The following is a 15485-nucleotide window of genomic DNA, read 5'->3' as shown; positions in this document are numbered from 1 at the left end:
AAAAATGACTCCTTGCTTAGGTAAGAATTGAAATGGGAGTCCCTTGGTAGAATTTGAAAGAATGCCACCAATTGGCAGAAAAGGAAAACACGAAGTGATCAAGTCCTAGCCACTTCTCTTAAAAATGCTGATCATAGTTCATTGAAGTTCTCAGAATGTACTTACTGCCAGGGACCTCAGAGATCTTGGATCAAATAGAAGCTTTTCACCAAGAGGGAGATGTTGACTTTCAATATGTAGCTCCCTTATTCCTTCTATTTTATCCAGACCTTCTACTACAGTGATGCAGTTGCCTCCCAGATACCTGCAGAATAGAATACAAACCAGATTTCATATCCTTTGAAAGTAAAAGCAAACACAAGGCCTCAAACTGAAAAACCTATTTTTTAAAGTATTATTGAATAATACCTGGAAATTATAATAGAAAAAGTAAATAATCTAACATGCGAGTAGAACATACAGCTAACAGAGCCAAGTTTTTTTAGAGGTTTTATATATTGGCATTATTATTATTATTTATTATTATTATTCTGAAAAAGAAAATAATTTAAATGCAAATTAAGATATGTAATTACTTATAGAATTTTTCATTAAAAAATAATAAGCAATTACTTTTACTTGGAAAGCAAAATTTAAGAGCTAAAAGAACCTTAATGGCTACATTTTTTAAAAATTTCTTAGTGCAATAATTATTCTTTTACTACTAAAATAAACACATTATTTTCAACTTACAGTTTTTCAAGGTTTTTCAGCGATGAGAGATTTTCCATACAGGAAATACAATTGTTCTGAAGGTAAAGGTGCGTTATATTCAAAGCAAAGTCCAAGTTCTGTATTTGACTGATTTGGTTATCATATAAATACAGAACTCTAAGATTTTTACACAATGAGAGGTCACCCTGAAATAAACAATAACAAATTAATGCTACATAAAGTTCACTCACTGCCTGCTTCTGGAAGCTGCTGATTGTCTTTATATTTAAGTCCAACTGAAATAGTCTATTCTATTAAGTTCTGCTGCATGATTTATATATTTTCATTTTTAACGAACACTTTTAACAACCATTTTTCCTAGAGAAACTGAGTTAGTGTCAGTAATCACCTCCTGCATAGATTTAAGGCTGAAGTCTATTACTATCCAGCTGTACAGAAGCTGAGGATTACAGCCATCCTCAGCAGGTTCATCACATCCTGTGTGACTTCATGCCCTTCCCTGCCTTCATCAGGTGCATTTCAGAAAAGCACAATTGCCAGTGGAGTTGCCTCCACCAAACGTCTGTGATGTCCTGGAAATCAGTTCTCAGCAACAGACTACTGATTTATACAAAAACTTGCATTTCGATGTATTTTAATGTACTTCTGACACTAAAATTCCCCTCAAATGTCAAGTTTAATTGAATTTATTCTTCTTAAATAACTAAAAGGTCACATGTTCTTAGGAGAGTTTCTGTAAAACTTCTCTATGGCATCTATGAACCAGTCCTAATCAAATGGACCGATCACATTAGTATCTTGCTATGGCTGTGCACATTCCTAGGAGGGGCCTGAATAAACCCATTTGCTTGCATGGATCTGTTCACACAGGATGAGCTATTCAATCTTCTTGACTGAAATCACACTTTTAAAGCAGTAATCTACCATACACAACAATTCAGTTGTTCAGGGTTCATCAGCAGTTTCCAAATGTTCCCAGTATCTTGAGGGGATCTGAATTAACTCAGGACTTACTGAAACCTGTATAAATTTCCTATTATTAAACTCAAAGGAAGGAGGACTGGGTTAAGTTTGCAAGTTTAGTCTTTGAAAATGAAAAGGCCATGGATTATTTTTTAAATGAATAAACCCTAGGGAGCAATTTTTTAAGAAAATGTAGATTTTAACCTCACTAATTTGAAAAAGCCACTACACCAGTCCAAATTTGTTAACCTCACGTGGCTTATATCCTGTTCCTGAACTCCCCTTTCCTTTCTCAGACTTCCTCTGAAATCTAAGGAATAAATCACAGATAGGTTGAAAAGATTGTGCTGCCAGTTAACAACTCTTTGTAAAATTCCCAAGACTAGAAAAAAGTATGACATTAACAAGAATAAAATAAGTGTTGCACTTAATAGTATGTAATATTACTATTTCCTTTAAAAAAAGCCAAACTCTGATCTGCAAAATTATTAGTTCCTTACATGCCCTCCTGTTCCTCAGTTCACATTTTTATAAAGGTAGCCATCAATAAATACAAGTCTTCAAATCAAAAACCAAACTGTTACTGAAAAGATGAACTTTGGGTTTTAATTTCGTACCTAAAGTCTCCAAGAATACTACAGCTAGATTTCAGCAGGGATAGAGAACTGCTATCAAAGCCCTACAGCTACTGATTCAATGGCAACAGCCTGGCTATATTCCATAAGAAAAGTGTCAGGTCTAAGTGATTAATTTGAAATATTCTCTTTCTTAAGCAGCTGAAGAGACAGGCAAGTGGGGTTATCATTTCCATTCTAGTAACTTCCTGAAACCTCCTCTACAATGTTGCAACTGTATGAAATAATAAAAATAGCAAATAGTTCTGAATTTTTTTTTTAGAGCTACAGATTTGTACAATACTTCTGTGAAATACTGCAAAAGTAGTTCACAACACTTCAGTTCATCTCTCTTGTGTAATTGCTTACATAGGTTTTCTATTTTAATTAATTAATAGCAAAAATAGTGCACTGATAATATCCTTCTTATTTGCTACACAGATTCAGGTAAGTAAAATACTTCAACAGGATTTTTGCCACATAAAGAAAAAAGTGGCTGCTCAATTATGAGAAACCCTGCAGACTGGTGGAGTTACAGTCACCCGCTTTGATGTTCTATATGAAAAGTTACAGCTGAAAGATTATTTTACCATTTCAAAATCACATACATTTAAAATCCATTTAAACACTTACATAAAAGCAGTGTTCCACACAGTAACAGCAGTGAATGTTTCAGCAGAAGCATGTTTCCAACTGTATTATTAAGACTTAATTACAAATCAATATAAATAATAAAACATAATATAGATGTTAGAAAATAGAAACTTGGCTTTGCTTGTTTATCTCCTCACGTATAAACAACTAATTGAAACAGTAACTACAAAACATTTGAGTAGTCAGGCTAAAAGAAAGACATAAAAATAAATCTTACAATTGCATCTATGTTTTTATCTGATAAATTCAGATGAGTTACTTTTCGCAGATACTGTCTGAAGTTCTCCTCATTGAGATTCTTGTGACTGATGCTTTTAGCAATTAGGTTCATCGTTAGTCGAACCATAATTCTCTAATAGGCCAAACTGCTCTACTACTTCTTTTAATAGTGTATTCCAGGTGCTCTTGTAAGTAGTTTTATAAAATGCCTTAAAAACAAAAAGAAAGATGTTATACTACTTGTACCCCAAATCTTAAACAAAGGTTAGATGTATTCTTCAAACTTGATGTTTCCCCACCAATTCCCTTTTTGCTTACAGTGGCACATTTATGCATATACAGCCTTTGGTGTTTATAAAAACCTACCCCTTTCTTGCTCTCGCTTTTTCAAACTTTTAGGGTATTAAATAACACTTACAAAACATTGTTATATTTGTTGTTTCAGTGTGCTTAAGAAGGTACCCTAGTCATTTTTTTAAATACAGAAATATGAGCACAACGGTCTGCAGCAGAAGTAATTCTCACACATAAATACCTAATTAATGGCAGCTCATAACCCGATTATAAATCAGAAAAGACATCACTCTCCATAGCAGGTTTTACAGGCTGTGAGAAGTGGAATAAAGCTACAGTATTCTTTACACATCTGCACAGCCTTTTTGTCATGCACACAACTGCATGTGCATTCGTTATGCACAGTGAAAAAAATGAGTTTTTTGCAGTGAGGCATACTGGAGAGGCTCTCACAACAATACCAACTTCTATTTTTTAAACTCTGGCCATTGGTTCAAAGGAGCTTACAAATCAAGGAATGGGGGGGAGTGAAGAAGGCAAGACAAATATTTGAAACTGTACGTGTAAACGGTATGGGATAAAAATACCTTAAGAAATGTAACTTAACAACCCAGAACAAAAAGGTTGCTTTTTTAGCTAATACACAATACCCCTACATTAGTGTATCAAAACTGAGGAGACAGCAAAAAGCCCCTCCAGTGCTAAATCTCATGCAACCATATAAACCAAGGCACAGTGAATCCTCTTTGCCAGTAATAGTTAGGAGGAATTGAGGAAAAGTGAAGATTAAAACTGCAAAGACACAATAAACTCCCTTACTTACTAAGCAAGACTGAAGCTCAGTAGTTCCCCCTTATCCATGTGGGTTTTGGTTTTTGCTTTTTTAAAAAAGGTGAGGGAAGAAGTAAAGCTGAAAGGATATTACTTTTTTTTTTTTAGTGACAAGTGTGCTTCTTTCTTGCCTTTTACATTAAAAACTCCTTTCAAAGCCTTCTCTTAGACCTTAGACCAAAACAAGTAGTACCAGCAGAAGAAAAGGCAGGCTGTCAGCGCGGGGCCTTTCCGTGAGGGAGGCCTCCCTTCATTCCCGGATCCTAGAGCCGGGTGCTTTGACTACTGTCCTCGTCCCCTCCTCCCCAACACACAGCTGAGGTCTCGACGACGACAAGGATCAACCATCACCCAACACTCTGTGGAAAAGCTGCTTTGATGTCCCTCCCGTAACCGACGAGGGACAAGGCAGGGGGCCAAGACCTGCTCTCAGCGCCCACCCGAGAAAAGAGCCACTCCGCGACCTAGCCCCGACCCCGCTCTCCCACTCACCTCCCGGCCGCCGCAACGCGACCGGTTGCTACGGCAACCGCACGCCAAGAGCAGAATGCCCCCGCCGCTGCCTGCGGCGTGCGCCCTTCCCACCCAATCAGCGTTGAGGGGGGGGCGGGGCTGCGCCTGCGCAACCGTGAGCCGCGCAGGACCGCATAGGTCAGTCACGGTCCACACGCCAGGGCCAAAAGAATAGGCGCGGGTTGGCCCCTGGGGTAGCTGGAGTCTGTCAGCCCACCTCAGGAGTCTGTAGAAAATTGCAATGGGAATTTGCCAGAAGAAAACTCTGACGAGCTCGTTGCCTTATAAATATCTTAATGTTGCTGTGTGTTTTAAAATCTCATTTGCCTGCAGGTTTTCCATCTGGTGTTACCCCTTCTTCCTGCATGACAAACATTTTTGTGAGGATGGATTGCTGGCAAAAACAAAATTGCGTGGTCCACTTCCCCCATGCATAAATTAGGAGGGTTAATAGTTTAATAAATTACATGGTATTTAACAGTGTTGTTCTGGTCTATAAAAAGGGTTAGCAAATGTTTAACACACTTTTCTTCCAATTTGTTGGGTTTTGTGGTGGTGTTTGTTTTTAAATCAATATTATGCCATCCTCTTTGGTGCTTTTTAAAATTAATTGTTGATGACACAAAACTGGGAGGAGTGGCTGACAGGTCAGAGGGTTGTGCTGCCATACAGAGGGACCTTGACGGGTTGGAGCGATGGGCTGACAGGAGCCCCAACAAGTTCAGTAAGGAGAAGTGCAAAGTTCTTCACCTGTAGAGGAACCACTCCAGGCACCAGCACGGTATTCTGGGCTGCATTAGGAGAAAAGTTGCCAGAAGGTGGAGGGAGTTGATCCTGGCCCTTTATTCAGCACTGGTGAGGTCACACCTGGAGTTCTGTGCCCAGTTCTGGGCTCCCCAGTATCAGAGACATGGCCATACTGGAGAGAGAGAGTCCAGCAAAAGGCCATGAAGATGATGAAGGGATTAGAGCTTGTCTCCTATGAGGAAAAGCTGACAGGTGGGTCTGTCCAGCCTGGAGAAGAGAAGGCTCAAGGGGAATCTCATCAATGTCTATAAATACCTGAAGGGAGGGTGTAATGAGGACAGAACCAGGCTCTTTCATTGATGCCCAGTGCCAGTATCAGAGGCAATGGGCACAGACTGAAACACCGGAGGTTCCCTCTGAACATCAGGAAACATTTTTCCACTGTGAGGGTGACTGAGCACTGGCACAGGTTGCCCAGAGAGGTTGTGGAGTCTCCATCCATGGAGATAATCAAAAGCCATCCGAACATGGTCCTGGGCCCTACATGGCCCTGCTTGAGTGGGGGGGTTGGACCAGATGACCTTCAAAGGTCGCTTCCCACCTCAGCCATCCTGTGATTCTGTGAATAAAGCATATGACAACTCACTGAAGTCAGTATTACTTTAAACACGTTATGTGCTTGCTGTGCTGGAACATAAAAGCGCATCAGTTGAAGTCAGTGACAAAATATATTGTTGCAAATGAAACCAAGATTAGGACTTACTTGCAGGAAAAATGACAAAAATGTTGCTGTGAGCAAGGATATTCCACTTTGTTAGAAATGCAGACATGGTATAAAGAGTCCTGTCCTTCCAACCTGAATTTTCCTATATCTTTTTCTCTGAGGATACAAAAGATCATAAGATGTCCTTATTTTTGCAGTGGAATCCAAACTGCACGTGCCCTGGAGCTGCTTGTTCTGGGAAATGTTTCTGTAAAAAAAATATGTTAATAGTCTGAAAGTTAATTTTGGACTTAGTTTGCTCTCCCTTATGGCTGTAGATTTTGCAGGTGTCTAGGGCTGTCTGTTAGTGATTTGATTTAATGGCAGAAAAAGCTATGAGAAGTTTCAGAGAGAGTATTTATTCATTAGGATTTGAAATAGGATTCTCATCTGGTGGCAGAGAGTATTAAACAATCATCTGTGTACTCTCCAGGATGGCAGTAATTTGGCTGAGTACAGAAAGTCCTTGTCTTCAAAAGCGCTTTTGCAAATACCTGTGTAAAACCATCGATGGCTATATTTCTTACTGTTCCAGCCTGGAACACCGAACTGAAATTTACTTCTAAGGACATAAAGCACCGTCAGAGCCTCCCTTGCATAAGCACTACCATACATTTTGCATAGTGCTATTTCTGCATATATGGATTCTGTATGTGGTGTGTGTCATGTAAGACAAATATCCTTAGAAAGTACTGACGCTGCTAATTGTAAAACACTAAATCCAAGCCTAGTAATTTCTGAAAGCCTTTTTCAGGGTCAGGTTTCAAACTTTTTATCCAGTCAGACTTTTTCCAGAGTTTGTGGCTAGACAGCTATATAAAATGGAATCAACACAGTTGCTTCAGTACAGTTGTTTTAATATGTAAAATACATCTGAAACAACTTCTTCCACTAAATTTAAGTTTGGTTTGGTTTTGATGTTTTCAAAGGTTGCAAATGTAAGGTTCTCAAAAACAGGGCAGAGGAAATGGTGCTTAAAATTCAATGAACTTGCAGAAAGCTGTACTGAAATGTCTTTGAATAATAAAGTTATAATCCAATAAGGCTGACCTTGTCAGCCTGGTTTCTTAAGGGCCTGAGGCTTGTCTGTTCTTCTTGTTTCTTCTTGTATACAAGAACAACTAGTAACTCTGAAACCCATCAAGCCAACTCTGGCTGAAACTGGCAAAGGAGGCAGGTGTAAGATGGTAATAAACTCTTACTATTTTTTACAAAATTTAACAATTGGTTAGGAAAACAGATTCCTAGTCTGGCACCCCCATTTGAGGGAGGGGCTGAGTTACCTGCTCATCTGGTGGGTGGGCATTAGCTTGCTCCAAGGGAAATCCAACAGCCCTTGTTCAACCCCAGCCCGCTGGGCAGCAGGGAGAGCTGGAGCCACGTGGAGGGCCTGTTAGATGTGGGGAGGGGAATGCCAGCTGTGGCCCAACCAACCTTTGTTACAGTCAACAGGAAGTAAGGTACTACAGGAGACAGGGCTTTGTTATTTTTGCTGCTCATGAATAGTAATTCTGGTAATTATGTATTTTCCTCTGTTTTGTCCACATGTCAAACTTATTCTTGAGTAAGTGTATGGTGGCATATGTTAATATTTCTATTCTGAAAGTGGTTTAGGTGAGACAGGTGCCTGGAACAATTATTATGTAAAGCCCTAACCTTGCATGCAGTGCTTCAAGTTCTCAGACTTGCTGTGTTGCATGACAACTACTTGACAACACCTCTTGATTCTTGATTTTATTTGAGCAGGATCTCCTACACGCACGATTAACAGATTACTCATTCAAAGCTAAGCTATTTCTTCTTCCCTGGGCTGAAGAAGCACTGGCCTGGAGCTCTGTCCCTGCAGTGCCACCTCTCCTCACTGACCATGCAGTTTGCGTCTCATGCTCCTGCTGTTTCATTGGTTATACCTTGTCACTTCTTCCGTGGTTGGGTTAACACTTTTTGGTGCAAGCCAAAGCAAAACTGGAGCTAAGACAGAAAACCGCTAACATGATTAAAATGAGATAGGTAGCAGACTGGCTGTTACCAAAATTACTTCTGCAAATACAACTAAAATCAGGATAGAATAGGTCCAATACAGGACAAGGCCTGAAGCCCAATACGGATAATTATTATTATAAAACTTTAAAGCCTGTTATTAGTACAAAACTGTTACTAATATTACTGGCAGATGCCAAAAAGTGAAATGGCCTTGCTGCATCTCCCAGCATTAAAATCTGTTAGAGCCTAGAAAAAAAAGTGAAGTTATCAGAAAACTCTATGTCAGTTAGAACAAACATTTATCTTTATAGTGTTTATAATGTTTTCTTTTAATGAACATTGTATCTTACCGGCAGCAAGAGACTCCAGTATTGATTTGGGAAATGCAAGGTGTTGTCTCCAAAGATGAACAATAAGAAATAATTCAAACCACACATTTAGAGTGTTCACCATAGAGACAATACAGCTTTCTAACTCTTGTAATGAAGTTCAACAGATGAACCAAGAAGAGATAGTAAAAATTATATGCTGCTATTATTCAGAAACAGAGGTATCTGAGTACTGGTATCTCAGCATTATTTTGTCAAACAGTGTATAGAGAGCAAATCTGAGTATTCACATAGTCATTCTTCTTTGTTCCTAAATAGATTTGTTATTTACAAGTTTTTTGTCCCTGGCTGATGTTTTACATAAATATTGTGTTAAACCATTTTTGTTACTTTCTAAGTTTTACCTAGTTGTCATAAGAATAATTTTTAAAGTAGAAAAGGAAGATGTTCCACAAAAAACTTGGTATAATGAGGAGCGAGTTTGCAGTTTGTACCACCATATAGAGTACATAGATCTTATTTAAGTTGGAAGAATATCTGCCATTTTAGTACCTCTAGGTTTCTCCAGTTATATCTCCAGCTTTGTGGCACTCGAACTGAAAATGCCTCCCTTAGAAGCAGATTTAAAATATAATCTTAATTCTAACCTCAAATGATGCAGTCAGTGAATCCAAGTTGTCTTCAGCTGGAGAAGGAAGTTCAGATGGTTGTAATTACTAAAGGTTGCATGCCATTAGATACAGGCACATAAATTAATTTCCTTTTATAATAAAGTAATGCCACTGCAGTTATACACAAGCCCTAAGGTCTAAACCAAACAGAAATTCACACAGGAAATGATGGACAAATTACATAGGAGTTGAATGCATGTTTCAGTGGAAAATGAAGAGTTCCTAAAACAATATATTTATAATCCCCTCAAAGGGCTTAGGCATTTCCTATCTGTGATAATCTAAACTATGCAAAACAGAGTCAACATTCTTTGCTAACAGCGTTATTAAGAAATGTTATTTAAGGTGGTAATGTCTGACAGACTGGCAACGTAGCGTTGGCCGTTAGTGCACAAAAATGGTAACACTTATGTCTCTTTTGTAATCTGTATTTTTTGAAAGGCTAATGATCGATCTTCTTATTTCAGAGAGGAAAACAGACACTAGCTCTGGCAAAAACGCCTTGCTGAAGTTTATGCACTTCTGGTTTGTGAAAAGTCAGGAAGGGAACCCAGCTCTCCTGAGACACAGTCCTATGACCTATCCACTGGACCATGCTACTTCCCAGAATACTGTAGTTTTCAGAAAGCCCTGTATGAAGCAATTTTTCATAATTAAAAACAAACCAAACGTCACAGCAAATATTTCATATGTTAGACATTTCATCTGAGGGTCAAAATTAACTTACCTAAATTACATATTTCCTTGTGGATATTATTCCTAGGCTCTGAAAAGTACAACTACAGCTCATAAAAAATACACCCCAAGGAACAAGATACTTCATTAATTCCTTAAAGGTTTAGCATAATTGTTTTTAACTCCAGAAAAATCCTTCAACTGGAGACTCTCTGATGTCAGTTCTTCAAGACTTGACACAAGAAAAAAATTCTACTTGCATGCAATTAATCTTAGGTATTATCACCCCATATTTTAATAATTTTCACTTCTTTGGGACTTGCACCCTTAAAGTGATGCTAACTCAACTCTGTAGTATTTAAATTGCGTCTGGTTTTGTATTTTTGAAAGTATTTGTTTTTATCATTTTATCTTAACCCAGTTTACGGCATGACATACAAAATCTTTTATATCGGGATTTCAATAAGTACTTTAAATATTGTATATAAACATATGATGTTAATTACATGTTAGTATCACAGCGAGAGTCCAAATCCGATTTGGACTTTTTGGGGCACAGGAATAAAAACAGATCAAATGACTATGTTTATCAAAGAGAAAGTAACATACCAAGCTTATTTTAAAACATTGACCTAAAATAAAAAAAATCTCTGAACTTCAGCAAATGGGAGAAAATAAGTAAGACAATGAATGCTTAATTATATTTAGTATATTTTTAGCCTTAAAAACAAAACAGTAACATGTCAGCAATTAGCTTTACGTCTTGGATTTTTGCATTTTTATTAACCAACATTAAAAATCAACTGGCGTTACAGTTCATAATAAATGGAGTACTATAGAGGCACTGTATGCTGTGGGGCAATGTACTGTGCCATGCAGGAGTGACCCAGTACCCAAATTCATGGCAACTTCATATCTTCTAAAGCTACTGTATCTGCTGGAATAGCCTGCCGCACCAAAGTTTCATGAAACACTAGGCAGGTTAAGGTGAAAACAAAATAGCCAAAACCAGACACAGTCAAAGCTTTATAAAGACACAAGTGGTAGAAATGCAAGAAAATTAGACTTCATTTACTAAATAGTGAGTTTAAAACAGCTCATTCTATTTTATCTGAAGTTGTGTGCACAAACTACCACCGAAGGCAAAGAAAACAAGAGGGTCCCTTGTAAAATAGGGTCTGAACAGAGCCATTGTGGGGCAAGGGGAGTTTTTCAGGGAATATCAAAGATAGACGGTGAGCAGAGCTGTTGTAGCCAGCTCACAGCTGCCTCTTATTCCAGTATTGCAATCAAAGATAATTTATGAAAAGCTCAAGGAATATTTCTTCTGGGCTGGTGTAAATAGGAGGTAAGGGATGACTGAAGAACTTGTGACACTGCTCAAAAGCAAAAGATTAAGGTTTGCCTTTTTATTAGCTTTTTCTAAAGCAAAAGTATTTCTTGACTTCAGTGAGGTTGTTCATACAAAGAGTGCTTGTAAGAGTAAAGATTTAGAGTTCGTAACAAAATCCAGATACTGGTGGCTAACGGTGGCAGGGAGTTTTTGGGAGTGAAACATTTTCTAAAATTTGGCTTTCTTCACTTTACTGAGTTTATTCCTTAAAACTCACAATTAGGGCTAATCCTTCAGAAAGTCTCAGTCTCCAGAAGACATCTAATGTGAGAGACCTAGGGAAACACTTAATGTCCAGTAACACTCCCATTTTCCCTCTGAATAAGTAACTGCTGAGTTTTTGTCAATTTGTGTGCTTGGCGGTACACATGTGGGCTGCTGGATGCATAATTATTTAGGAAAAAACCTGGTCCTAATAGCCTGATCACATAATTTAGCTTTTCAGTTTTGCTAAACAATACCCATAAACATCGCTAAAGTGAATGCAACCAAAGATTTTACATTTTACAGATTAGTTAAGAATGTATGTACTGAGAGGGCAACCTAATTGTTTATGTGGGACTTCAATGCCTTAAGTGTCTTAGCTACATGTAAAACCTGATATATAGAAGTATTCATGCTTTATATGATCACATACCTCAGATACATAAATTTGGAGTGTTCCCATTGCCATTAATTGATTTAAAAATAATCCAGGAATACAACTTTGCAAGTTTCTGAAGTGCTTATTTTCAGTTCCAGATACAGTGAGATACAGCGGTCAGATACAGTGCAGGCATACGCAAGATATGTGCATGCATGAATCCTACATCTGCACCTCATCATTCACGCACTAGGCCTGAAACCATCTCCTTCTCCAGTGTACAGCCTTTGGAGAGCAAAACATTCTTTCCCACAGTCACTGCAATTCAATGTGTTTATTTTCAAGTTTGTCCTATAGTTGAGTTGTTATTCTCTGTGCAGTATTCTGGATATTCAGAATACGAAACAATTGCTAGATATCGTACTAAATTACAAAGGCAACCCAAGCTCGAATTTTGCAATAGACAGCCCAATATTTTGCATTTGACTTTACTGTCCACAAGTGTGGCAATACTTTATAAAATATTGTCAGTGTCACTAGGGTAAACTCCTTTCTGCAATGAGCACATCAATCTGATGAAACCTCGAAGAGTTAAAGATAAGCAAGTATCTCAAAAGTTTTCAGCTGGTAACTTAGCTCTTCCGGGTGGTCAAATACCACGCTGATGGTGTGGAACTCCAAAAAGACCTCACAAAACTGAGCAAAAATATGGCAGAAGAGCTTCAGTGTAGATAAATGTATCTTGGGAAAATCTGAACCATGCCTACACAATGAACTTGAACAGTTCTTAAGATTTTGAAATCATCTGCATGATCTGCAGCAGCAACCAAATAAACCAACAAAACACTGGGTGTCACCAGCAAGAGTACTGAGAACATGGGAGAACTATTTTGCCTTTCTATAAGACTTCGATGCACCCAATCTTGAGTACAGTGCAGTTCTGCACTCTGCAGGTCAAGGACAAAGCAGGATGAGATGTGATATGGAGTGCAACTAAAACTATCAGGTGGGTAAAGTGGCAGCTTTTTAACAACAGCATGAAAAAGCTGAAACTTCTCAACTTGGAGAGAAGGCTGAGATGACTGTATGATAAAAGCTAGGAAGGTAAGACAAAACACAGTTAGTCAGCACATGCCACTCCATTAGAACTAGAAATACTCTATAAAACTACTAGATCCATTTAAAACAGGTAAAAAGGTGGCCAGGTTCATCTGCTTTTCCCCAGCAGCACTCCTATGGCTGCTGTTGGAGACGGCTGTCCAGCAGGGTGCTTCCATAGCCCCTTACCTTCTCTTGCCTATTGGTATTTTAGGTAGACTGGCAGACAGGACAACAGGTCAACAGAAATAGAAGCTGGTCTCTCAGAGCTGCATTAATCCATTCAGTAAATTAAAAAAAAAAAGGTGGGAAAAAGGTATGTATTTTTTCTGACCCAAATTGGCAACAGAAGCATACTCTTTAGGCAAGAAATTCAGCTGCCATTCCAGTTCTTACCAAACATTTGAAAGGAACTTCAAAGGAGGAGGTCTGACAGGACAATGAAGCATCTTTGACTGTTCTAGAAATCACAGAATAGATCTGAAAGGCTCTTCTTAACGCCTGTGCACAATAAAGGCAAACTGGTACTTTATCAGGAGTTACAGCTTAGGCCTTGGTATCTGATTGTTAAAAATACGCATATTTTTCTTTGCATTTTGATGAGAACAGAATGTATAAATTGCTTACAAATGCAATTTGCAGACATGAGAAAGATGAGCATACAGGACAACTTCAAAAACCAGAACAGGAGAGGGAAGTTCAGACACAATTCAGCATTTTCAGCCTTTCATAATTTTAATATCTGTTGGCAAATACTGCTAGATGAAGAAATTAATTGTGGTTGTTGAATTAATTTTTACTTATTAAAATGTCAAAGGCACTCAGAATTTTTGTATGGATGGTTGTCTCAGAAATCTAAATAAAGAGAACCCATCTGCATATGCTTTAGCGTGTACTGAATTACTTTAGATGTCAAAATAATTACCTGATATGTGGCACTCATTTACATAAACTAATTTCTAAATACAAAGTGGGGGCAAATGTGGAAGAATGAAATCTGGATGTACAACAGGAATTGTTCTCAAGAACACCTTTATTCCTAATATTTTTAAAGCCTCAACCCTATTTGGTAGAATTAAGGCGTGCAGTTTCAATACGCTAAATAGACGAATACGAGATTAAACTATTCTTTTATATTTCAGAGAGATACAAGATGTCCAAAACTTTTGGATCACGTTATGCAAAGAGACTTCTATAAAGTGGCAACATAGGTTGTATTTCCTAATAGGTATTTATCTCACAAAAGCAATATACTTCTTTGTGTGAAGACATACTGAGTGGGACAATGGCTGTGTGCTGAAATTTAAATCTCACAAACATCTGGGGAAGAAAATAAGTCAGAAAAGCTACTGGCCATGTACACTTGTTGTGTCTTCACTGAACTGAAGAGGTACTGCAGGGGACTGTACTTGCCTGTACACAAGTCTATCATTGCCATTTCCAAGAAAATTAATAGCTTTGAATATTAAAATACCACAGCTTGCCCTGCCCCCCCCCCCACCACTGCCAATGCTGGAAGAAGCATAAAATTGTTCTCCTATCAAACTGCACATCTGGTAATTATCTCAACTTTACTAGCTCCGATTAAATATATTTTCCCATACTGCTGGATGCTGCTGCTTTAAAACTCTTGATGAATTTCCGCTTCAGGATATTTGCATTTCCTTTGCTGAATTATACTTTTGCATCGTGTAACTTGCATCTTAGCTTCAAATACACTGGTATCCATTTGGACGAAAAGCCCCCAATGAGTAATAGCTATTAAAATTTCCAGACCAAAACAAAAACAAAACCCACATCAAGGCAGAGTTAAGGTTGAAAAGGAGAATCAGTTACTTAAGGTATAAAGTGTAATAACATACTGCATAAAACATTAAAATTATCCCAAAAGTAAACATTCCAAAAACCCCAGGAAACTCAGGATTAACAATAAAAACTTAAAAGAAATCCAAGTATCTTGAATTATTGAAATGCAGTAGGAAAGCCTCCAAAACAAACTAAGATCAGCCCTGCAGCAGTACGACATTGCAAGCCAGCAATTATGATTAATGCACTTTCATATCTGTGGACCTAAATTAGCCCAGTGCATATTTCAGAGATAATAATTCATTTAATTTCTCTGTATGCAGCAAGTGACTATGACAGGCAACAGAAGGAGAGCAGCAGAAGAAATCATGGTATATAACCATATTATTAGTTTCATGGGGAAACTGGTCGTTAACTCGACTCTTAGAAATATGAAATGTCCATCATAAATGTGAAGCTACAAGCAAAATACTGTTGTATCACCTCAATTCTTAAAACACAGAAATGAAAATCTGAGAAACAAACTTCTTATACTGCACAGGTTACCTGTCTAACTGAGCAGACAGAACTTTGCTATGGAACCATAAGAGGAGATGAATGTTTGCCAAAAAATTCAAGCTCCAAAACACACTCAT

General features: G+C 38.0%; 1 protein-coding gene across 1 annotated transcript; it reads right to left on the bottom strand.

The window, feature by feature from the left end:
* Window positions 1-165: 165 nt before the first annotated feature.
* On the bottom strand, window positions 166-3291 carry PPP1R42 (protein phosphatase 1, regulatory subunit 42; the record flags this gene model as incomplete). The annotated part of the gene is made up of 3 exons (XM_010185639.1): window positions 3163-3291; window positions 733-899; window positions 166-304 (listed from the first exon to the last, which is right to left on the bottom strand). Coding segments are annotated over exons 1-3 (435 nt in total), but the record flags the coding sequence as incomplete, so codon positions are not given.
* Between the last annotated feature and the right edge of the window lie 12194 nt (window positions 3292-15485).

This window comes from Mesitornis unicolor, unplaced genomic scaffold (assembly GCF_000695765.1).
Source record: "Mesitornis unicolor isolate BGI_N332 unplaced genomic scaffold, ASM69576v1 scaffold28095, whole genome shotgun sequence".
Taxonomy (NCBI): domain Eukaryota; kingdom Metazoa; phylum Chordata; class Aves; order Mesitornithiformes; family Mesitornithidae; genus Mesitornis; species Mesitornis unicolor.
This window is presented reverse-complemented; position numbering and strand designations above follow the sequence as displayed.